This window comes from Muntiacus reevesi, chromosome X (genome assembly GCF_963930625.1).
Source record: "Muntiacus reevesi chromosome X, mMunRee1.1, whole genome shotgun sequence".
NCBI lineage: Eukaryota > Metazoa > Chordata > Mammalia > Artiodactyla > Cervidae > Muntiacus > Muntiacus reevesi.
In genome coordinates, this window is record NC_089271.1 from 1328633 (window position 1) to 1353857 (window position 25225).

The following is a 25225-nucleotide window of genomic DNA, read 5'->3' on the forward strand; positions in this document are numbered from 1 at the left end:
TCTTATTGATTTGTAGGAACTCTTCACATATCAAAGATATGACTTGACATAACTAGCAAATGTGCTTTTTCACTTTATGCTCCACCTTTTAACTCTGAAGTCATATTTTTCACCCCTCACATTTGTGTAGTGAACTTAGTGAACGGTTCCTGGGCTTGTTTTCATACCTAGGAAAGCATCAGCCATACAGATATTAGGTGTTCCCAGGTGGCGCTAGGGGTAAAGAACACACTTGCCGATGCAGGAGACATAAGAGACCTGGGTTCCATCCCTGGGTCAGGAAGATCCCCTGGAGGAGGAAATGGCAACCCGCTCCAGTATTCTTGCCTGGAGAATCCCATGGATAGAGGAGCCTGGCGGGCTACCATCAAACACGGCTGAGCGACTGAGACGTCTCAGTCTCTGAGCTGCTCTGGGCTCTGGGTCTGGCATCGCCCTGCACAAGGGTCTTGGGAATGACACCACCCCCCTCCTCCGCCAGGGCGAGGCAGCTCTTGCTTACACCCAAGCTTGGCACCTTTGATCCTGGGGCTCTTCCCACGCATGCAGGGCGCAGAGCTGCCAAGCAGGTGTGCCAGCTTCCCTACAACCCAGGACGCCCATTGGCACTGGGCAGTCGCCTATTTCCCCACCTTCCTGGGGGTGGTTGGCCCAGCATAGCTGAGGGAGGTGCCTTCCCTGCAGCGGGCGTGTAGGAGCTGGTCCTCATGGGCGGAGGCTGGGGAGTTCAGCACCGCCCTGCTCATCACTCACCAGCAGAGAGGCTATAGACTGCTTCATCCTTTTTTTATTTTTCTTTCCTGTTTCCCTCGGAGGACAGCAGGAATCAGCACAGCGTCACCCATCGAGGGTGGGGTGGCCCCAGCCCACCCGCCCGCCCACCCGCCCGCCAGCCGGAGACCAAGGATGGAGGCATGGCGGGGTCTCTTCTGTCTCACCTTCCTCTGCTTTCTGCTGCACGTCCGAGGTAAGGGAGGGCTGGCTCCCGGAGAAAGAGGTGCTGGGGTGTGCCCTTCTATCTGCTTGCTGAGAAAAAATAAAATACTCCGTCCCAAACCACTTTCTCTCAGGAAACAGCTGTAAACTGCCAGTGTAGAAAGCAAAAGCAGACCCTGGTCTGATGGCCATGAGCAGCGAACGAGGGGATCGGGTACCATGACGGGGGGTTTCCGGGGGAATGGACCAGATCTGCAGGCTGGGACACACTTAGGAGTGAGCTGTGGGGGTTTTTTGTTGTTGTTGTTGTTGTTCTCGGGTTTTGATCTCTGGGTGTGGCACGCATGGAAAAAGTGACCGTGTCCCTGGGGCGGGTTGAGGTTTTGTACTTCCTCGCTTTCTATCAGCAGTCTGAGTGGCTTGTGGAGTTCTGTAGGGAGGCCACGGAGCTGAGACGCGGCTGGCTTCAGCGGGAATGGTCCCTGTCGCCAGAGACGGGGTTTTTCAGGAAGGACAGCCTCGGTTCACGTTGTTTTAGGTATTTTTTTCCCTCGATGTCAGCCCTCCGGTTGGCAAATTAAAAGCATGTGAGTTGTTTAAGCCTGAAACTCCAATATGGGCTCTTCCCCATCTTGGCCTGTTGCGGAACAGAGGCAGGGAGGGGCCTCGCTCAGGAAACTATAATTAACCCACGAAGGGCAGGATTTAATAGCAACTGGAGACGCATAGTTGGTCCTTTGGATATTCAAATTCTAAGGCATTGAGGATTGGGAGGGGCTTAAGAGTGAGATGTGTTGTAGGTTAGGAATTAAAAAATTTTCTTTCAACATTGCTCATAGCTGTTCGGTTGCTCAGTGGTGTCTGAGTCTTTTGTGACCCTGTAGTCTGCAGCACGCCAGGCCTCCCTGTCCATCACCAACTCCCGGAGTTAGCTCAAACTCATGTCCATCGAGTCGGTGATGCCATCCAACCATCTCATTCTGTGTCATCCCCTTCTCCTCCTTCCCTCAATCTTTCCCAGCATCAGGGTCTTTTCAAATGAGTCAGTTCTTCATCAGGTGGCCAAAGTATTAGAGTTTCAGTTTCAGTATCAGTACTTCCAATGAACACCCAGGACTGATCTCCTTTAGGATGGACTGGTCGGATCTCCTTGCCGCCCAAGGGACTCTCGAGAGTCTTCTGCAACACCACAGTTCAAAAGCATCAATTCTCCGGCTCTCAGCCTTCTTTACGGTCCGACTCTCCCATCCATACATAACTAGGTTAGGAGTGAAGAGATTTTGTCTGGACGTCACTCTTGTGGCGCGTCTTGTTTGACCTGTTTGAGGATGGGTATTTAGGATCAGGTGTGGTTCTGTGAGCCATCCCGGCACCCAGAGTCCAGGGTCGTCCCAGAGACCCTTCCACGAATCCACACGGTCTGAACATCTTCCCGCACCTGGGACTCGCAAAAAAATGTGGTGAGGAGCTTCTGTTTGCGGGGAGATGTCAGTTCTCGGAACCAACACCAGGGCTAAGGGCTGCACATTGAGGCCAAGCTCTGTCTTTATGCAGTCCCGCCCAGCAGCCAAGCCAGCAAAACCTGTCTGAGCATTTATTCCCTCAGCAGTGACACAGAACTCTGGGGTCACCTGCTGCTACAGGCAACTCAGCCTCCTACCAGGCCCAGTCGGTCTGATCCCTCAGGGGTCACTGGATGGCGGATGCCTTCAGCTCGTCTCGTGACTCAGTGGTTAGAATTCCGGGCTTTCAATGCCACGGCCCAGGGTTCAATCTCTGGTCAGGGAACCGAGATCTTGAAGCTGTGCGACGTGGCCCAAGATAAATGAATGAAGGCACCACCCCAATCGCAGCGGTTCAAGAGCTTCATGGGGTAGGTGGGTGGGTGCGGGAGTGACTGTGGTTCTCATTGTTCAGTCGTGTCCGACTCCTTCAGAGTCTGTGGACTGCAGCACACCAGGCTTACCTGTCCATCACCATCTCCCGGAGCTTGCTCAAATTCATGTCCATCGAGTCGGTGATGCCATCCAACCATCTCATCCTCTGTCGTCTCCTTCTCCTCCTGCCTTCCATCTTTCCCAGCATCAGGGTCTTTTCCAATGAGTCGGCTCTTCCCACCAGGTGGCCAAAGGACTGGAGTTTCAGCTTCAGCATCAGTCCTTCCCATGAAAATTCAGGATTGATTTCCTTTAGGATGAACTGATTGGGTCTCCTTGCAGTCCAAGGGACTCTCAGGAGTCTTCTACAACACCACAGTTCAAAAGCATCCATTCATTGGCACTCAGCCTTCTTTACAGTCCAGCCCTCACGTCCGTACGTGACTGCTGGCAAAACCGTTAATGGGGCAGCTGCATTTTGGGAAACATCCTCATGCTCATGGAATCGGGATTCCCTTTGACAGGTGACGTCTGAGCCCCCAGCCATCTGGTTAACCGCTGGGTTGAGCCTCAAGCATCTCTGCTACAGGGGAATGTTTGTTCTGTGGTTCCCGTAGTATTGACACGTCTCTCACCCAGGAGGTGCAGAAATCACACGCACGTGTGTCACTTCACGCAGCCAGCATTGATCAACCATGGGTGACGTTGCCCCCTGGGGACACTTGGCACCATCTGGAGTCATTTTTGGTGGTCACCACTGGGAGGGCACTGCTATCGTCAGATGGGCCGGGGCCTTGGGCTGCCCTCATAGCTCAGCTGGTAAAGAATCCGCCTGCAATGCGGGAGACCCCGGTTCAATTCCTGGGTCAGGAAGATCCCCTGGAGAAGGGATAGGCTACCCACTCCAGTATTCTTGGGCTTCCCTGGTGGCTCAGCTGGTAAAGAATCCACCTGCAAGGCGGGAGACCTGGGTTTGATCCCTGGGTTGGGAAGACCCCCTGGAGAAGGGAAAGGCTCTCCACTGTGGTATTCTGGCCTGGAGAATTCCATGGACTGTTAAAGTCCACGGGGTCGCAAAGAGTCGGACACGACTGAGCGACTTTCACTTTTCCAGGGATGCGGCTGAAAGTTTTCTGATCCATAGGACGCTCCTGCAGAGCAGGCTGTCTGTCATCCAGGTTCAAATGTCAACACTGCTGAGGTTGAGAAATCCCGCCTGAGCACTAGAGACGCCATCTCCCTGTGTACCTGTCGTATCTATCCGTGTGTCTGTCAATGCATTTGTCAGTTCATCAGTGTATCTATCATCTATTTTCACATATCCTATCTTCTATTTTTCTATATAATTATTACCAATCCTATACCTATTTTTCTAACATCTAACTATATCTCTCATCTGCCTTTCTAAATATCATCTACTTGTGATCCATGTATCTAATTATCATTGATTATCCATCTAATGTATCTATCATCTAATTTTATATATCCTATCTTCTATTTCTCTATATAATTATCAATCCTATATCTATTTTTCTAACATCTAACTATATCTCTCATCTGTCTTTCTAATTGCCATCTATTCCCTGTGATCCATGTATCTAATTATCATTGACGGTCTAACCATCTGTTGCACGCTAAGTCGCTCAGTTGTGTCTGACTCTTTGAGACTTTTTGAGGCTCTTTGAGACTATGGGCTATGGACCGTAGCCCACTGGACTCCTCTCAGTGTGATTCTCCAGGCAAAAAGGCAGAAGTGGGGAGCCATCCCCTTTTCCCAGGCAAGTTCTATCTTGAAAATCCCTCTGGGACTTCCCTGGCTAAGACTCTGTGCTCCCAATGCAGGGGGCCTGGGTTCCATCCCAGGTCAGATAACTAGGTCCCTAACTAACATAGCTATTTATGGCACAGCCATAAATAAAAATATATACATATATATATATATATTTTAAATCCGTCCTAAATAGCTCTTTCGGAGGGTAAGGGGTTTGGGGGTTTGACGCTAAGACCTCCCACCCACCAGCCTGAGTCCTTTTCAACCCAGGTTCCCAGGAGGACAGCCATGGGAACCCGCGTGGTGAGCCCAGAACACATGTGGGATTGATCAGAATCTGCCGGGCCTGCTAAAGGAAGCAGACGGGAAACAGACCTTGAGTTCCAAGCCCCGTCCTTGGGCTCTGAGGGGAAAAACAAAGCTGGTGGAAATAACTGCTTCAGGGAGCGGCGTCTCCCACACCCCATCCCCCGCATCTTCGGAGCGACGTGAACGTCAGGGGGCGGGGCTAGACAGTGACGGGGCGGGGCTATACCGTGCCTGGGCGGGGCTATACCATGACGGGGTGGGGCTACAAAGTACTGGAGCCGGACTAGCACGTTGCGGGGACGGAGCTAGACCATGGCAGGGGCGGGGCTACAAAGTGGCAGGGGCGGGGCTAGACCATGGACAGACCGTGATGGGGGCGGGGCTAGAACGTGATGGGGCGGGGCTAGGATGTGGGGGCGGGGCTAGAATCTGACGGGGCGGGGCTAGAACGTGATGCATGTGGCAGCGGGCGGGGGAGGTAGGACGTTGGCTGCAGCCCCTACAGAGACCGGAGCGAGGTTGGTAGACTCCAGCCAGGCCTGCAGGACACGATGGGCTCCACGCCAAGGGGGCGGGGCAGGGGGCCCTGGGTGGAATTCGCCTGGTCTGTGAGTCACGCTCAGGGCTCTGCAAAGAGCGCCACACCCATGGCAACCAGGGGCCGCTTCCCCCGTGACCTCGAGTCATCGTCAGATGTTATTCAGTCGCTCAGTCCTGTCCGACTCTATGCGACCCTATGGACCGCAGCACGCCAGGCCTCCCTGCCCATCACCCACTCCCGGAGCTTGCTCTAACTCATGTCCATCTAGTCAGTGATGCCATCCAACCATCTCATCCTCTGTCGCCCCCTTCTCCTGCCCTCAATCTTTCCCAGCATCAGGGTCTTTTCCAGTGAGTCAGTTCTACGCATCAGGTGGCTAAAGTGTTGGAGCTTCAGCATCAGTCCTTCCAATGAATGTTCAGGACTGGTTTCTTTTAGGATGGGCTGGTTGGATCTTCTTGCAGTCCAAGGGACTCTCAGAAGTCTTCTCCAACACCACAGTCCAAAAGCACTCAGCGTTGTTTATAATGAGAAGCATCTGCAAAGGGAAGGAGGTCGCTGGAATGACAAGTGGACACGGAATGGGGTGGGGGCAGTTGGTTTGTTTCCAGAGCCAGGGGGAGGGGGGGCCACACCCTGGCTTCCTGCTGCCAGCAGCCTGGCTCTGGAGGCTGCTAGCCCCCAGAGGCAGCCAGATGTCTTTTTTGGAAAACGCCCAGCTGCTGCCTAGTCTGTTGTGCAATGGATTAGGGAGAGACCGGGACGAGATAACTAGCAGAGGCTCAGAACAGGGAGTGGCTGGACACTCAGGTTTGAGAAGATTGTTGAGGGGTTTGCCTGGAGCTTCAGGGATGAGCCTGGTGAGAGATGCTTGTAAGCTGTCAGGAGCTGATTGCATGGCCTTCCCTGGGGGCTCAGATGGTAAAGAGTCTGCCTGCGAGGCAGGAGACCTGGGTTTGATCCCTGGGTCTGGAAGATCCCCTGGGGAAGGGAATGGCCACCCACTCCAGTATTCTTCCCTGGAGAATCCTCATGGACACAGGAGCCTGGCGGGCTACAGCTCATGGGGTCGTAAACAGTCAGACACAACTGAGGGACAAACCCTTTCACGTCAATAACCTATAATCGAACAGTGTGTGAAAAAAGAATAGATACGTGTATATGTATAGAAAAATAATTTATATATGTGTATAACTGAATCAGTTTGCTGTATAGCTGAAACTAGCACAACACTGTAAATCCAGTGTGAAACTATTAGTCACTCAGTTCAGTCTGGTTCAGTTCAGTACTCAGTTGGGTCCAACTCTTTGTGACCCAGGGATTGAACCGGGGTCTCTCCTTCATGGTAGGCAGATTCTTTACCAGCTGAGCTACTAGGGAAGCCCAGAAATCAACTACAGTTTAATTTTTTAAAAAGGATGAGGGTGCAGTTATCTTCCTTCCGGATCTCTTTTGCTGTGGGCAGAGCCTGCGGGAAAATCTAGGAATAAGACGTTGGTTGGACAGACCCAGCAGAGGGGAGCTGGAGGGAGGGCTGGAACTCTTCTTCTCTGCTGAGCTCAGGGTGCTGGGAGTGGGGTTGGGGGGAGCTATCTGGGCAGCTGGGGCAACGGAAACCCGGGTGGCCTGTTCCATGTCGCTGTGACTGACGCCCTGTGTGTTCTCATAGGTGAGAATGGTGACTTTGATTTGGCGGACGCTCTCGACGACCCCGGTAAGTGCCTCTGGCAGCCTGCGTCAGCTACTCCGTGGCTCCAGGTGGGGTGGGGTCAGGATTCCTTCCTAACGACAACTCAGAGAAGCTTTATTCCACCCCTCAACCTCCACACAGCTCCAGGGAACACTGGTGGGCTTGCATTTGCTCCAGGGAACACTGGTGGGCTTGCATTTGCTCCAGGGAACACTGGTGGGCTTGCATTTGAAGGGACCTTTCGTCCTTTGAATCCCCTGCCCCTTCAAACACGGAATGGCATTTGTGTTGGTCCCTGGCGTGCTGCAGTCCATGGGGTCGCAAAGAGTCGGACACGACTGAGCGACTGAACCGCACTGATCGTGTCTTTGTTACTGCCTCGAGATTTTCATTTTTATTTTTTACATTATGACTTTAATGATTGTTTCTTTGAGCCGCACAAAAACCCTCAGGGCTTATCGCATGTATGTTCTCTGTCCACAGAGCCCACCAAGAAGCCAAGCTCAGGTGAGTGACTTCCTGATTCAGGTAAGCGGGCAGAGATGAGGCTGCCCCACCACAAGCTGAGGTTTTGGTAGGAGTTTTACGGGGTCTTCCCAGGATGCTCCGTGGTAAAAAATCCACCTGCCAGTGCAGGAGACATGAGTTCCACCCCCGGGTCGGGAAGATGCCCTGGACGAGGACATGGCAACGCACTCTAATATTCTCCACTGGCCTGGAGAATCCCACAGACAGAGGAACCTGGCGGGCTACAGCCTATAGTGTTGAAAAGGGTTGGTGTGAGTGATTAAACAACAGCAATGATAGGGTTGTGGAGGCTGAGACTGACAGACAGATGTTTAAAGCAAATCCAAGGGCTTCACGAAATGGATCGCAAAATCACAGTGAGATGTTATTCTCACTAGGATCGAAATAGGGATGATAACAAGTGTTGGCTGCGGTGTGGAGACTTTGGAACATCCATATGTTCCCGGTGGGGGTAGAAAATTCTGCAGCCTCCACAGAAAAGAGTCTGGCATTTCCTCAGAAAGCTGCACCTGGAATTTCTCTGTGTGTGTGTGTGTGTGTCAGTTGCTCAGTTGTGTCCGACTCTTTGCGACCCCACGGACTGTAGCCCACCAGGCTCTTCTGTCCATGTGGATTCTCCAGGCAAGAATATTGGAGTGGGTTGCCGTATCCTCCTCCAGGGGATCTTCCCAACTCAGGGATTGAACCCAAGCCTTCAAGGAATAAACAGTTTTTGTTTGCTTCTTGCATCCCTTACAAATGCCAAACAGCTTTGTAAGTGTGTGTATGTAGTTTTTTCAAGGTCTAAGTTTTCAGGTTCTGCTTCTAGCGTCTAAGTAGTTTTAAGCTGATCAACGATAATCTATATTTCATGAGCACCAACTGTGAATGAAATATAAAATCTACTGTCAAGCTTATATTCTTGTTTTATAAGCTGCTTCTGACGGAAGGACATTTTTCTCTTTTAATCATGCGATGTCATTTTCCCCACAGGTATCTACCCCAACCCGAGGCCCCCGTACCACCCACAGCCTGGAAATCCCGACAACAGTGGAAGTAAGTATGTTCATTCATTTCGCTGCTTTGAACCTGCCCACTGGAACTCAGGGAAGGTCACGGAGGCTGAAAGAAGCCTTTGTTGCCGTTCCGTCGCTCAGTCGTGTCCAACTCTTTGTGACCCCGTGGACTGCAGCACACCAGTCTTCCCTGCCGTCACCATCTCCCAAAGTTTGCTCGTATTCATGTCCACTGAGTCGCTGATGCCATCCAGCCATCTCATCCTCTGCTGTCCCCTTCTCCTCCAGTCCTCAATCTTTCCCAGCATCAGGGTCTTTTCCAATGAGTCAGTTCTTCACATCAAGGTGGCCAAAATGTTGGAGCTGAAGCTTCAGCATCAGTCCTTCCATTGATTCAGGACTGATTTCCTTTAGGATTAACTGGTTGGATCTCCTTGCAGCCCAAGGGGCTCTCAAGAGTCTTCTCCAACACCACAGTTCAAAAGCATCAGTTCTTTGGCACTCAGCCTTCTTTATGGTCCAACTCTCACACCCTCACATGACTACTGGAAAAATCATAGCTTTGCCTAGACGGACCTTTGTCAGCAAAGTAATGTCTCTGCTTTTTAACACACCATCTAGGTTTGTGACAGCTTTTCTTCCAAGGACCAAGCATCTTAATTTCATGGCTGCAGTCACCATCTGCAGTGATTTTGGGGCCCAAGAAAATACATACAATACAAAGCCTAAACAGTTAATTTTGAGAGTGTGTGTATATAGTTTTTTCAAGCTCTAAATTTTGAGGTTCTATTTCTAGTGGCTAAGTAATTTTTACCCTATTGATGGTGACCTATTCTTTATGAGCACCAACTGTAGATAAAAGATAAAATCTACAGTCATGCGTATATTCTCGTTTTATAAGCTGCTTCTGACGGAAGGACATTTTGCTCTTTTAATCATGCGATGTCGTTTTCCCCACAGATATCTACCCCAGGCCGAGGCCCCCGTACCACCCACAGCCTGGAAATCCCGACACCGGTGGAAGTAAGAATGTTCATTCATTTTGAAACAGCTTTGAACCTGCCCACTGGAACTCAGGGAAGGTCGTGGAGACCAAATGAAGCCTTTGTTGTTGTTCTGTTGCTGAGTCCTGTCTGACTCTTTGGGACCCCATGGACCACAGCACGCCAGACCTCCCTGTCCTTCACCAACTCCCAGAGTTTACTCAAACTCGTGTCTATAGAGTCAGTGATGCCATCCAACCATCTTACCCTCTGCTGTCCCCTTCTTCTCCTGCCCTCAATCTTTCCTAGCATCAGGGTCTTTCCAATGAGTCAGCTCTTCGCATCAGGTGGCCAAAGTATTGGAGTTTCAGCTTCAACATCAGTCCTTCCAATGACTATTCAGGGCTGATTTCCTTTAGGATGGACTGGTTGGATTTCCTTGCAGTCCAAGGAACTCTCAAGAGTCTTCTCCAACACCACACTTAAGAAGCATCAATTCTTTGGTGCTCAGCCTTCTTTGTGGTCCAGCTCTCACACCCTTACATAACCATTAGAAAAACCAGAGCTTTGAGTATACAGACTTTTGTTGGCAAAGTGATGTCCTGCTTGTCTAATGGGGGCTGTTTCTTGCTACAGTTTTTTGGGAAACTTGAACATCTTTTCATGGGCTTCCCTCCTGTGGGCCCCGGAGAATCTTAGACACTGGCCGTCTTGTAAGATGAGTCACTACTCGGGTCCTGGGAGTCTCATCCACCCAGCAGCTCGTGAGGCCAGCCTCAGGCTTGGGAGGGGACCGTGTGTGACTCAGGACTCCAGCAGCCGACGCATTTCAGAACAGAGGAAGGCTGCTTTCTGGCTTCTGTTTTTAAACTCTGCTTGAACCTAGTGCCTTTAAAATGGTGGTGGTGGCCCTGAGTAATGAATTTCTATTTGCTGTGACTTATGTGGGCTTCCCAGGTGGGTAAAAGTCCCGCCTGCCAACATAGGAGGCTTAAGAGATGTGGGTTCGATCCCTGGGTCGGGGGAAGATCCCCTGGAGAAGGGCATGGCAACCCACTCCAGTGTTCTGGCCTGGAGAATCCCACGGACAGAGGAGCCTGGTGGGCTGCAGTCCACGGGTTTGCAAAGAGTCAGACATGCCTGAAGCGACTTAGCACATACGCATAGTAGATTCATTTTGCCGGACAGCCTAAACGAACACAACGCTGTGAAGTAACTGTGTGTGTGTGTGTTAGTTGCTCAGGCATATCCGACTCTTTGTGACCCCGTGGACTGTAGCCCGCCAGGCTCCTCTGTCCGTGGGATTCTCCAGGTCAGAATCCGGGACTGGGTGGCCATGCCCTCCTCCAAGGGATCTTCCTGACCCAGAGAAGGAACCCGGGTCTCCTGCATTGCAGGCATAAGCTTTACCATCTGAGCCACCAGGGAAGCAAGTATACTCCAATAAAAACTAATGTTTAAACAGAGCTCTATGCTTGCGGATTATGAGCACCAGCGATTCCGTGGAAGCAATAAACAGCAAACATAAATCAGCCGGAACGTCACTTTGTATTCCAGCCTTTTGCATTGTGTGAATGGTTTGTCACTTAGAGGTGTCCCTCTTTTCCTAAAATCACGTGTCTTCCAACAGATATCTACCCAAGGCCGAAGCCGCCGCCGCCTCGCCCGCAGCCTGGGAACAGTGGAGGTGAGTCCTCCGGACTAAGACGCCTTCCGGAAGCGTCTTCGGAAGTACTAAGAAGTCTCCCGGAAGATGGTTTGGAGAATTCAGTTCTTGATGGCGAAAGACGCATTGCATTTAAAATATGCAAAAGTTCTTTTTCTCTTTTTTTTAAAGCAGTTCTTTTTAAAGAGCCCTACGTTTATGTTGGCTGTATCGGGTCTTAGCTTCAGCCCGAGGATCTTTCGTGGGGCGCACAGATTCTCCAATTGTGGAACCCCCTCTCCATAAGCTGTCCGTGCGCCCCTGATGCGTGAGCTTGGGTGTGCAGGGGGCTCCCTGGACCGCGGGCTCTGACCGCCCTCTGCTCTGTCCCACAGGCTTCCTGAGCGACTCGGACCTCAGCGACGGCGGCCACTACCCGCCCAGGCCGCCCGCAGGTGCGTGCGGGCTTCTGTGAGCCCACCCCAGACCCCGTCCCAGACCCCGCGTGGAAGGTGGTGGGCTGTGGGCTCTCCCCTCCAGCCTCTGGGGGCGGGAGGGAGGCGCGTCCCTGAGGCTGTCCACGCCTGGGGTCTGCAAGGTGGACAAAACCAACCATAGGGCCGATGCTGCTTAGAAGTGGGGGTCGTCTGCATGTAAATATGTGTGTGTATGCGTGTGTGTGTGTGCACCCGTATACATACCTCCACAGACACACGTACTTATTATATACATGTCTGCATATATGTGTGTACATATCTATATGTATACCTGTATCTGTGTCTATATGCATATCTATATCTGTATCTATACCTACATCTATGTGTATCTATATCTATGGTTATCTATATGCATATGTATGTGTATACCTGCATATATATTTCTATCTACAGCTATATGTATATCTATCTATATCTGTGTCTATATCTGTATCTATATGTGTATCTATATGTATATATATCTATATCTATGTTTATCTATATGCATATGTATATCTATATCTGTATATATATTTATATCTATAGCTACATGTATACCTATCTATATCTATACCTATATCTATATATACAGCTATCTATATGTTTATCTATATATATCTGAATATATATTTATATGTATATGTTTATCTATATGCATATGTATATCTATGTCTCTATATATGCATATGTATATCTATATCTGTATATATATTTATATCCATAGTTATATGGATATCTATATCTATAGTGATATCCATATCTATATGTATATCTATCTGTATCTATGTTTATCTGTATGTATATCAGTAAGTATATACATATGTATATCTATGTTTATATATACATGTGTATATCTATATCTGTATATATATTTATATCTATAGTTATATGTATATCTATATCTGTAGTGATATCTATATCTATATGTATATCTATCTGTATCTGTGTTTATCTGTAGGTATATGTGTATGTATATTTATATGTATATGCATATCTATAGATATATGTATATCTATGTCTCTATATATGCAGTTATATCTATGTGCATATCTATATCTAGCTATATCTATGGCTGTATCTGTGCTGTACCCAGTCACGTCCAATTCTTTGTGACCCCATGGACTCTAGCCCACCAGGCCCCTCTGTCCATTTGACACTGGACAGAGTATCACAGGTAAGGATTCTTGTCCAGGCAAGAATACTGAAATGGGTTACCATGCCCTCCTCCAGGGGATCTTCCCAACCCAGGGATCGAACCCAGGTCTCCCTCACCGCAGGTGGATTCTTTACCATCTGAGGCACCAGGGAAGCCCAAGAATAGTGAAGTGGGTAGCCTATCCCTTCTGCAGCAGATCTTCCCGACCCAGGAATTGAACCGGGTTCTCCTGCATTGCAGGCGGATTCTTTACCAACTGAGCTATCAAGGAAACCCACCTATATATCTATATCTACATCTACATCTATATCTATACCAATACCTGTACCTATTTCTATATCTATATCTGTCTACACCTATCCCTACATCTATATCTGTACGTTTATCTATTTCTAGATCTATATCTATCTGTACTCCTAGGTTGCTATCTTTGGGCTTCCCAGGTGGCTCAGTAGTAGAGAATCTGCCTGTAATGCAGGACACCTGGGTTCCATCCCTGAGTCAGGAAGATCCCCTGGAGGAGGGCATGGCAACCCACTCCAGTATCCTTGCCTGGAGAATCCCATGGACAGAGGAGCCTGGCGGGCTACAGTCCACGGGGTCAGAGAGTCAGACACGAATGAGTGCCTGACCACACAGGCACACACCTACCTTTACACAGATGTTGTGTCTATTCAAACCCTTGCAAGTGTGTCTCTATGTATCTTTCCCCCAAAAAATGCATTTTTAGTGTGTTACAGTTGACATATAACGTGATACAAGTGGGCCCCTAGAGGTGGGGAATACGCCTGTGTTACTCTGAAGCTCTGGATCGGCGTGGGGATGGAGGCATGTGTAATCTCTGAAGACACACACCTTCCTGAAGGGCTGTTTGTGGCATGAATTTTTCCATCCAGAAGCCATGACTCTGGGGGAGGGACTCCCTAGAGCATCTTCTGGAGGGTCCTGAGCTTTCCCCCCACATAGGGCTCCAGACGACTCAGTGGAAAAGACCTTGATGCTGGGGAAGATTGAAGGTGGGAGGAGAAGGGGACGACAGAGGGTGAGATGGTTGGATGGCATCCCCGGCTTGATGGACATGAGTTTGAGCAAGCTCCAAGAGTTGGTGGTGGGCAAGGAGGCCTGGCGTGCTGTGGTCCATGGGGTCACAAAGAGTGGGACACGACTGAGCGACTGAACAACAACCAGCGCTCTTTTGTGGGTGACTCTTGGGTCCGGCTTTGGTGCCAGCTGGGCGGATGCCTGCTGGACCCCAAGGTCCATGCTCCAAATGGCCATCACATCCCTCTTCTCTCCTGCAGGAGGCGGCGGTGGAGGCGGCTACCAGCCGGGTCACGACAGCTACGGTAACAGGCCCGCTACACGCAACTCTGGGGCCCGTGGGGTGGCGGGGCTGGGTGGGCTTTTACGGGGTTCCCATTAGAGCGTCCTCCTGGGTCTCGGGTGTCGGCCGCTTCACTGCTGACCCTCAGCTTGGCTTCCTCCAGTCCTCCAGGTGTCCAGGGGCTGACCCCACACCCCTCTGTCCAGGTAACAAGACACAGAGCCCCGGGCTGCAAGCTTCATTAGGGAGAGAACAGCCCCAGGAATTGCGGATTCTTTATGTGGATAGTGCAGTATGCCAAGAACAAAAGGAATTTACCCCAGGAGAAATAAACTCCATTCTTGTCCATACAACCTTTCCTCAAAGCGAGGGGTGGATCTTGAAATCTCCAGAGGGTCTCTGGTGCTGTAAAGGGAACTTGGGAGAAAATTGAGCCAGAAAAGCAAAATGTATTGGATTCATGTTTCTCAGCTGAGATAGAATCCTCATGAAACTTTCGGTTAGCTTCGGGCGTACAAAGTAGTCATGTGACACTTTGTAAATATAGCTGGGTGCTCTTTAGCCGCTAAGTCGCGTCTGACTCTTTGCAAGCCCATGGCCTGTATCCCACCAGGCTCCTGTGTCCGTGGGATTCTCCAGGCAAGAATATTGGAGTGGGTTGCCATGGCCTCCTGCAGGGGAATCTTCCCGACCTAGAGATCGAACCCGGGTCTCCTGCGTTGCAGGCGGATTCTATAGGGTGTTGAGTCCCCAGGAACCTCTTTTTAAAATTACTCCATGGGGACTTCCCTGGTGGTCCAGCCATTAGGACTGTTGGCTTTCACTGGCAGGACCTGAGATCAACACCTGGTCAGGGGATTAAAATCCTGCATATCCTGCATGCAGCCAAAAACAGAAAAAAAAAAAAAATTGACCTCTGAACATAAGAAGGTGTGGAGAAAGCTCCTTTATTCCTCACTTGCTGAGATGACTGTTTGCTGCCTGGCTTTGGACTTTTCCCTGGATGCACTTAGAAGTGGGGTTTTGAGCTCAGGCAAGCCCCCTCTATCTGTGGCTGGGGGTCAGCGTGCCCCTGGCATTAGCAGACCTGCTGAGCTTGCAAGGTGAGCTCAGCCCGACTCGGTGTGGCCAGGGAATGTCCTGGGGCGCACTTGTCTCTTCCTCTGGCTCGGGGAGAATCAGGCTGGTGCCTTTGGCCCGGATGTCACAGCCTCTCTTCTGGGGTACTGTCTTTCTTGAAGCTTCCTTTGGGGATGTTTCCGGCATTTCCGAGCATCATCTTCCTCTTCACATGGCCTTTCTGTCCTGCAGGACGAGGAGGGCGCAACAGACCCGGCTTTCCTGGCACTAATTATGGTAAAGGAGGTCTTTCGTAAAAGCCAAACCAGGAGAAGTTCTCCTGCTGATGAGCTAACCCCCGTGTGGGCGCTGCCTGACCGCCTGGCTCTCTGAGCGGTGTCCTCACTGTGCACTGAAGCTGGGGAGGGGTATGCACGGCAGGCGGGTCGCAATCCTTCCAAGAAACGAAGGCTTGCTCATGCATGTTACTGCCTGTGCACACGCGTGTGGGCATGTGTGTGTTCCTGCATGTACATGTGTGTGCATGTGGCTGGGTGGGCATATGGACACTTGTGTTTATACATGTGTACATAGGTTCATATGTGCCTTTGCGCTGTGTATCTGTGCATGCATGCGTATGAATTTGAAACACACGTGCATGTGTGTGTGTGCTGTGGGTGTGTGGGTAGGGCAGATGTGTGCATGTGGATATATGTGTAGGTCTTGTGTGTTCACCTGTACATGTGTGGGAGTGTCCTGTGCACACACGTGTGGAGACATGCATGTGTGTGTGCGCATGTCCACATGGGCACGGAGCCTGTGATACTTGTGTGCACGCCTGCCTGTGTGTGAGTGGCTGCACTGATATGTGTCTGTGGATGCGTGCTTGTGCTGTACATGCATGCATACATGTATACATGGGTGTGCACGTGTTGCATGTCTATGCATGGGCGCGTGAGTGTGTAGTAAGTGTGTGCATGTGTCTATGTTCGTGTATGCTGCATTGCATATGTGGGTGTGTGCTGTGTTGCATGTGTGTGCATGTATGCATATGGATGTGTCACTGTGTTATATGTGCATGCCTGTATGTATGTGGGGTGTCGTGTGTGTGTGGCTGTGTGTGTTATATACATGTCTGTGGGGTTTGCATGTGTGTTCATGTGTGTGGACCGTGTGTGTACACATATGTATATGGGTGTGTTGGTGTGCTGTGTGTGTGTGTGCATGGCGTGTGTCCATGTGTGTACATGTGTGTGTGTGTGGCTATGTGTTTTGGGGGGGATGTGTGTGTGTGTTGGTGTGTGTGCGTGTGTATGTGGGATGTGTGTGTGTGCATATGTGCATATGGGTGTGTGTTGTGTGTATGTGTGATACGTGTGCATGTGTGTATATGGGTGTGTGTATGTGTGTGTGTGGGATGTGTGTGTGTGCGTGTGTGCATATGGGTGTGTGCTGTGTGTATGTGTGATACGTGTGCATGTGTGTATATGGGTGTGTGTATGTGTGTGTGTGGGATGTGTGTGTGTGCATGTGTGTATGTGTGATGTGTGTATATGGGTGTGTGTGGATGTGGATGTCGTGTGTGTGTGCATATGTGTATATGGGTGTGTACTATGTGTATATCTGATGCGTGTGTGCATGTGTGTATATGGGTGTGTGTACACGTGTGTATATGGGTGTGTGCATGTGTGTATATGGGTGTGTGCACATGCCTCTTGTGCACGCCTTTGTGAGCATCCCTACGCCGTGAGGTGACAGCCTCATCCCCTCGGTCTCTAACCCTGCCCCCTCCCCGCTTGGATGCAATGCCCGCCTCCCAGCAGCAGGCAGCCCGGGCCCAGCTCTTCCGAATACGCGCGTGACCGTGTGTCTGTCCCCTTCCAGGTGGAGGCGGCTACTCCACGCCGGGCAACCAGCAAGGTATGGCCTGGGGGCGGGGTGCACAGTCTTCCGAGGGGTGGGCTCCCCACATGTCTGCGGAGGGCCCCGGGCAGGCCTGGTTTTGTTTCTGCTGAGGGCGTTCACAGACCACCTGCTCTCTCTGTGTGGGCGTGCAGAAGCTCCTTTTGGGCGCGGTGCATCCCACGGGGGTCAGAGAAAGAGACGAGGGGACCGCCTCAGAGCTGAAAGAGGCCTGGGGCTCTGGGGACTGATTTGGAGCAGAAAGATGCTTGGGCTCTGAGAGCCGTCTGCCGTGCTTGGAGCTGCTGCTGCCCACCGCCGGCGCCCCTTTGATTGACCACTGCTGACCTCAAGCCTAGAAGCGGAGCAGCAGAGAAACCACAGCCTTCACCCCCGGAGAAGCCCCCAGCGGGGCCCCGCCCGCCCTGTCACGGGCCCGCAGGGGAGGCCTGGAGTGTGGCCAGCGGGCGTCGGCCGTTTCTCTGGGACAACAGGGGCCAGCTTCTCGGGGATCTTGAACCTGACACCAGTGCGGGGCGACGGTGAACCCGCCCAGCAGACCCCAAGGCTTTGGGGGAGAAGAAAAGGACAGAGCTGACTTTCTAAGCTTTCAGGCCCAGGACCTGGGCAGCATTGCAATATTGCTGTTTGTGGGACATATTGCCGTTTCCGGGGCGCATGGTGTTTGCGGGATGTTTGCAAAGGTCACGGGTGCTTTCCTTCTCGTGAACTGGAGATAGGGGAGGAGAGGTGCTCCCCAGACAAAAATCCAGGTCTGACACACGGTTTGATAGAGTCTTTGGCAGAACAGGGTCTTCCCTGATGTCTCAGCTGCTGAAGAATCCGCCTGCAAGCAGGAGACCCCGGTTCAATTCCTGAGTTGGGAAGATCCGCTGGAGGAGGGCTAGGCTACCCACTCCCATAGTCTTGGGCTCCCCGTTGGCTCAGTTGGGAAGGGTTCCAACTGCAAGGCGGGAGACCTGGGTTCCATCCCTGGGTTGGGAAGATTCCCCTGGAGAAGGAAATGGCAAGCCACACCAGTATTGTGGCCTGGAGAATCCCATGGAGTCTCATTGGGGTCACAAGGAGCCAGACTTACCTGACATTCAGTCTTCCTTTCCGGAGGAGAGGGGGCCTACCTGGTGGCCCTCGGATAAACACTCCACCTGCAATGCAGGAGATGTGGGTTTGATCCCTGGGTTGGGAAAATCCCCTGGAGCAGGAAACGGCAAACCACTGCAGTATTCTGGCCAGGAGAATCCCATGGACAGAGGAGCCTGATGGGGCTAGAGTCCGTGGGGTCACAAGGAGACGGACACGACTGAAGCGGCTAAGGCTTTTTCACTGTCGCCAGGACAGAGGACTCACCCAGGATCAGGGCCGGGTGGAAGACGGAATGAGTGCTCCTGGAGGGGACATCTCCAAGGCACAGTCTACAGATGTGTGGGAGTTGGGCAGGACAGGAGACAGAGGTGTTCTGCTAGCTTTGACTGAATTGACCCCCGGGAACTGTAGTGATTCGTGGGGCCAGAGTATGGAATGTGATGGATGTGGGGGCTGCAAGGGAAACTGGTCGGGTGACCCCTGGGCTGGTCTGCACTTTATACACGCACTGCCTTAGACTTCAAGGAAATCCATTCCCTGAAGGAAATTGACCCTGAAAAGTCACTAAAAGCAGTGATGCTGAAGCTCCAATCCTTTGGCCACCTGATGCAAAGAGCTGACTCACTGGAAAAGACCCTGATGCTGGGAAAGACTGAAGGCAGGAGGAGAAGGGGACGACAGAGGATGAGATGGTTGGATGGCATCACCGACTGGATGGACATGAGTCTGAGCAAGGTCCGGGAGTTGGTGATGGACGGGGAGGCCTGGCGTGCTGCAGTCCATGGGGTCGCAAGGAGTCGGACACAACTGAGCAACGAAGAACATGAGTAGACATTTTCTGTCCCCAAAGATACAAATTCATCCAGACACATCTATTAAATAAAAAAATATATATATCTTCTGTACAGAACCATTGGATGCCCCAGACCGATCAGACGTGCTTAGTAAGCGCCCCTTAGATAAAGCAGGATGCATCCCTTGGGCTTCTTCGACGAATTCCATCCTTTCCCCGTGAATAGGAGGGCGGAGAGGGCCAGGCGCGGGGGTGAGTGCGGAGTCGCTGGAGACACACAATGTCCCCACTGGTGCTGTTTTTCCTGAGACCCGTTCTTGTTCCCTGGATTCCTGCAGGCAACAGGATAGCGCAGATTGCATCTCCCATCGTCTCCGTGGTGGTGGTGACGCTGATTGGGGCGGCGGTCAGCTACTACAACCGGAGGAGAAACTGTCTCAGGGCAAACGGCAAGTCTTCCCTTCGCCCCCGGCCCCAATTGTGTCTGCCTTAAGGGGTCAAGCCTGATTTTAAATATATATATATATATGAGTGAATGAAAAACAGGCAGACTCGCAGACATAGACAACAAGCTAGTGGTAAAGCCTGATTTAAAGATATATACATGAGTAAATAAGCATGAAAAATAGGCAGACTCACAGATACAGAATACAAGCTGGTGGTTCCCAGTGGGGAGATGGTAGAGGGCAGGGGTTAGATGGACGGGAGGGGATTAAAAGGAAGCAGCTAAATGGCAACCCTCTCCAGTGTCCTTGCCTGGAAAATCCCGTGGACAGAGGAGCCTGGCGGGCTACAGTCCATGGGGTCGCAAAGAAGCGGACACGACTGAGCGACTCACACTTCCTTCCTTCCTTCCCGTGTACAAAGTAAATAAGCTACAAGGAAATATTGTTTGGAACATCCCCGGCTGCAACAGAGCCAATATTTCATAATGATTTTAAACATGTGCTAAGTTACTTCTGTTTGTGTCTGACTCTTTGCGACCCTGTGGACTGTAGCCCGCCAGGCTCCTCCGTCCATGGGATGCTCCAGGCAAGAATCCTGGAGTGGCTTGCCGTTTCCTCCTCCAAACTTTAAGTGCCATACAGTCTATAAAAAATATCGACTCACTCTGCTGCACATGAGACTTCCCTGAGTCGTAAAGAGTCCGCCTGCCAAGACAGGAGACTCGGATTTGATCCCTGGGTGGGGAAGATCCCCTGGAGGAGGAAATGGCAACCCACTCCAGTGTTCTTGCCTGGAGCATCCCATGGATGGAGGAGCCTGGCGGGCTACAGTCCACGGGGTTGCAAAGAGTCAGACACGACTGAACGACCCAGCACGCACACACGACCTCCAGGGAAATTAGTTTGTGGAGTGGGCGGGGGGTGGTATAAGGCTTTCTGCTTCAACGTTGGGTCCAAGCTCCTGGGTTTGCAGAATTACAAGCGCAGGGAGCTGCCCCTGGGAGCAGAGATCCTGGCTGGTGATCCAGGAAATTCCTAGAGACGTCGCTAAAGAGAAGGTCGGGGAGAGAGGCTTCCCTGCAGAAGCAGCAGATGGTAATCTGGATTCTCTCAAGCTCTGGTCTGGAGACCACTCGTGTCGGCATCTACCTGGGTTTTGCCGGTGAGGGAAGCTATGAAAGCAAGTCTATTCCAATAGAGTTTTTATTTGTATTTTTTTGGATTTGGGCGCCTTCACAATCTCAATAGCTGCCCTCGGCCCCCCTCTGCTGGTGGTTGGGTGGTACTGACTTACACTCTGGCCAGGAAATGCCTTGGTCTATACAACACCCCAGCCTGAAAGTTTGGCGGGGGGAAGCAGAGTTTGTGAAAACAAAACAAAACAAAACAAAACAAAAAAATCCCTTACATTCTGGACCACATGCCTCATCATAGATGTTGTTGTTGAGTCGCTCACTCGTGTCCCACTCTTTGCGACCCCATGAATCACAGCACGCCAGGCTTCCCTGTCCATCACCAACTCCCGGAGTTTTCCCAAACTCATGACCGTTGAGTCAGTGATGCCATCCAACCATTTCATCCTCTGCCGCCTCTACAGTGGAAAAAAATTAACAGTGCTTTAAGATCAACCCACTGAAGTGGTTTTTTCTTCCCCCTAAGTATGACGTCTTGCTTTCAAATCTTTCCTTGCAGAGCCACGGACTGTCTGAGGTCTTCAAAATCCACCCACCGCTCTGAGAAAGCCTCCGTTCAGATGACGACCCTGTCGATCCTGTGGAAAGTCTCTTTCATTCTTGCCTTCACCCGCTGCCCCGGAGGGTCTTCCCTTCTGTTTGCAATAGACGCGCTGCCCCCACAAAGAAGGGGATTCCTGATTCCTCAGATACACCGATGTGAACAAGGTGGACCGCTGGATCTTGGGTTGTAAAGAGATTGCTTGATCTGTGGGTCCCATTGGCCATGCGGCCTGAGAGGTTCTGAGTCTGGTCAGTGAACACAGCGGCCGGGAGAATAGGCGGGGGTCTTGGGTGGGGCTGCCGTGGAGGACTTCCAAAGGATGGAAGCTGCTGCTTGGGTTTCTAGCAAGCTGGGCAGACAAGCTTAGCTGATGCTACAGGTTCCTTGCAAAAGTGAAAGTGTTAGCCGTCGGTGGCAACCGACTCTTTGCGACCCCCTGGACTGTAATCCACCAGGCTCCTCTGTCCTTGGGGATTCTCCAGGCAAGAATACTGGAGTGGGCTGTCTTTCTCTCCTCCAGAGGATCTTTCCTGACCCAGGGAGCCAGCCCGGGTCTCCCGCATCGCAGGCAGATTGCTTTATCATCTGAGCCACCAGGGAAACTAAACCCTCTCGAGTTAACGTCAGGAATCCGGACCCGTTCACCTCCGCCCGCGAATCAGGAATGAATGCGTTTCGACCCTAACGGCGGCATTTGGACTTTATCTCAGCTCACAAAAGTATTATCACCTGCAGAGGATGAGGCTGGATTTTTGGAAGTTTAAGTGCAAGGCTGATGATGTGGAAACCGCTTTGGGGAAGTGATCTTGGGGTGGGTTTTTTTGCCATGAAATTGTATGGTTTCTACTTTTTTTTTATTTTTTCAGAACGTGGGATAGAGATTTTGAGATGTCGAGAGTTGTTTGTATTATCTTTGGACTTAGATCCTCTGTGGGTACCGGTTCTTAACACAAGATCAGCGCTTTCCTTGGTGTTTACTTTTCTTTTTCCTGGACTAACTGTCTACCCTCAGCATCTAAAAAGTAGCCCAGTTGTTTGCTTGGGTTTTAGTCTTTAGGGGAGGAGAGAAAGGGTGGTTTGGGCTGATGAGTGTAGACTGCTGGACTTAGATGAATGCTGATAGAACTTTTAGGGCTTGACTATCAGAACCAAAGAGGAAGATGGTCATTGGAGTCTGGAACGCAGGAAAACGATGCACGGAAATCCTAGACATTCTATGTGTGGGTGCTCCCCCTTAGATACCTGCAGCCCAATGTTCACTGCGGCACTGTTCACACTAGCCAAGACCTGGAAGGCTCCTGAGAGTCCATCGACGGAGGAATGAGTCAAGAAGATGTGGTCCATGTATGCAGATGGAATATTACTCAGCCATGAAAAAGAGTGACACCGTGGCATTTGCAGCAACGTGGGTGGACCTGGAGAGTATGACAGTAAGTGAAGTGAGTCTGCAGGACACAAATACCATATGCTATCGCTTATGTTTGGAACCTAAGAAAACGGATACAAATGGACTGATTTAGAAAACAGAAATAGACTCGTAGACAGAAAACGAACTTCTGGTGACCGAAGGGGAAACATGGAGGCATAAACGAGGAGTCTGGGATGAAGAGATACACGATACTATATGGAGAACAGATAAACAGCACAGGGAACTCTGCTCAGAATCTGGTCATAAACTATAATGTAAAAGAACCAGGAAAAGAATATACATATATCTCTGTGAATAACTGAAATTGCCTTATGTGTTGGCCGCTCAGCCATCTCGGACTCCTTGTGACCCCGTGGACTGTAGCCCGCCAGGCTCCTCTGTCCACGGCATTCTCCAGGCTAGAATCCTGGAGTGGGTTGCCATGCCCTCCTCCAGGGGATCTGCCTGATCCAGGGATCGAACCTGGGTCTCTTGCATCGGTAGTTGATTCTTTACCACATTCATGCACTGGTGTCCTCACCCTTGGGATCTCAGAGTGGAACCTTATTTGTCAATAGATTGGGGACAGTTGTCATCACCTAAGACGATGAGTTAGAACAGGAGGATGGCTTCTAAAGCAGTATGAGCTGTGTCTTTATAAGAGGGGAAATTCAGAGCCACACAGAGAGACACCAGGGGAAGGACCTGAGTGGCTCGGAGCGGACAAGCCACAAGGCAGAGAGCTATCGCAAGCCGGGACAGAGCCCCGTGTAACTTTCAGAGGGTGTGCCCGCCTGCCCGCCCCTTGGTCTTGGGCTTCCAGACTCTGAACCTGGGAGAAGATACATATTTCTTGTTTGATCTGCCCAGTTTTTTTTGGATTCTGTTAAAGACATCCTTAAAAAGTCATACATAGATGAATGCATTTGGGGTACAGAGTCGTGGGTGGTGGTTGGTTTTTTTTTCATAATTTAAAAGCGAGAATGAGGAATGCATCTAGCTTGTCTACACAGGTGGTACAGGAAGCCAGGCATGATTAAACTCTGGACTGACGCCCGAAGCGTGAGATCACAGTCTGGCTTCTCCAAGTCGAGCTGTGTGACCCCAGGCAAGTTGAGCAACCTCTCTGAGCATCAGTCATCTCATCTGGAAAACGAGTGTGAATGGCATCTGTCTTCCAAAACGGTGATGAGGCTGTGGTTCTTCAGCGCTAAGTCGTCTGCAACTCTTTGCAGCCCCATGGGTTGCAGCCCTCCAGGCTCCCCTGTCTATGGAAATTTGCAAGCAAGAATACTGGAGTGGGTTGCCATCTCCTTCTCCAGGGGATCTTCCCAACCAGGGGATTGAAACTGCAGTCTCCCGCATGGGCAGGCGGATTCTTTACCCCTGGAGCCCTCAAGGAACTGTATCCTATATTTTGAAAGATTTAAAATATTCTCGCCTCGGAAGGAAAGAATTATGTCACAGGGCGGAGATGTCAGACAAGGCTACGGTGCTCACCCCACTGAAAAGTAGCTGCCACGGTCATCCCACAGAGACGTAGCCGCGATGGTCATCCCACTGAAAAGCAGCTGCAGTGGTCATCCCACTGAAATGTATCATCATCCCACTGAAGTGTATCACCATCCCACTGAAGTGTATCACCATCCCACTGAAGTGTATCACCATCCCACTGAAGTGTATCACCATCCCAATGTACACCTGAACCTTCTACAATGTTACGTGTCGATTATATCTCAATAAAGTTGGGGGGAAAGAGTTCTTTCTGAATTTTTTTCTACGAGTATTTTTGCTCGGATTCTGTAGGCGTGTGGCATGCCACGAGCACCGTTGATCTTTCCAGTGGCTCTGGAGGGACTTTCCTCTCTCTTTCCACGGCAGATTCGCTAGATATTTAACATTCTGCGACAGCTCACTGTCTACACACGTATATATCTGGGGGAGAGCAGCTTTCTTAGGGACCATATGTTTCTGCTGACGTGATAGAATCTGACTTTCAGATTGTGGTTTCTTCTGACTGCGGTGAGTCTTGTTCATTTTGAGAACTGTTTCACAGGATATGTGCGTGCTTCTGTTCTCTTATCCTCCTCCGGGTAATTTCTTCTGGCGAAGGTTTGGAGGACTCCCTTTATCTGTGCTAAGAAATCAGTTTCTTTAAAACCCCTTGTGATCCACGTTCAAGAAGATTTCCGGCATCTCCGGTATTTCGAATGGAAGGAGCCACCGTGTGTAGCAGAACCATCTCTACTTTCAGCAAATGTTTCCTAACATTTTGTTGTTCAATTCTCTCTTTATTTGTACCCTCTGGCTTCTTTTACCCCCCACCCCCATAAATACTAGCTTCATTATTTTTAAAAAAACCTTTATTTTGTTTTGGAGTACAGCCAATTAGCAAACAAGGTTGTGATGGCTTCAGGCGGACAGCCAAGGGACTCAGGCCTACATGGACACGTATCCCTTCTCCCCCAAACTCCCCTCCCATCCAGGCTGCCACGTGACATTGAGCAGAGTTCCCTGAGCTGTCCAGCAGGTCCTTGCTGGTTCT

At 50.7% G+C, this 25225-nt stretch overlaps 1 protein-coding gene across 1 annotated transcript; it reads left to right on the forward strand.

Annotated features, from left to right (window-relative positions):
• Nucleotides 1-769: 769 nt before the first annotated feature.
• On the forward strand, nucleotides 770-24450 carry LOC136153251 (glycoprotein Xg-like). The gene is made up of 12 exons (XM_065914890.1): nucleotides 770-967; nucleotides 7104-7148; nucleotides 7608-7631; nucleotides 8625-8687; nucleotides 9608-9670; nucleotides 11261-11317; nucleotides 11671-11730; nucleotides 14209-14253; nucleotides 15543-15587; nucleotides 17175-17210; nucleotides 19428-19538; nucleotides 21228-24450. The coding sequence occupies exons 1-12, from the start codon at nucleotides 907-909 to the stop codon at nucleotides 21242-21244; spliced, it is 627 nt and encodes a 208-aa protein (XP_065770962.1). The 5' UTR covers nucleotides 770-906; the 3' UTR covers nucleotides 21245-24450.
• Nucleotides 24451-25225: the final 775 nt, after the last annotated feature.

Coding starts and splice junctions, on each gene's coding strand:
- LOC136153251 (XM_065914890.1), top strand. CDS start 907: ATGGAGGCATGGCGGGGTCTCTTCTGTCTCACCTTCCTCTGCTTTCTG. Junction 968..7,103: donor CTTTCTGCTGCACGTCCGAG/GTAAGGGAGGGC, acceptor GTGTTCTCATAG/GTGAGAATGGTGACTTTGAT. Junction 14,254..15,542: donor GCCGGGTCACGACAGCTACG/GTAACAGGCCCG, acceptor TCTGTCCTGCAG/GACGAGGAGGGCGCAACAGA.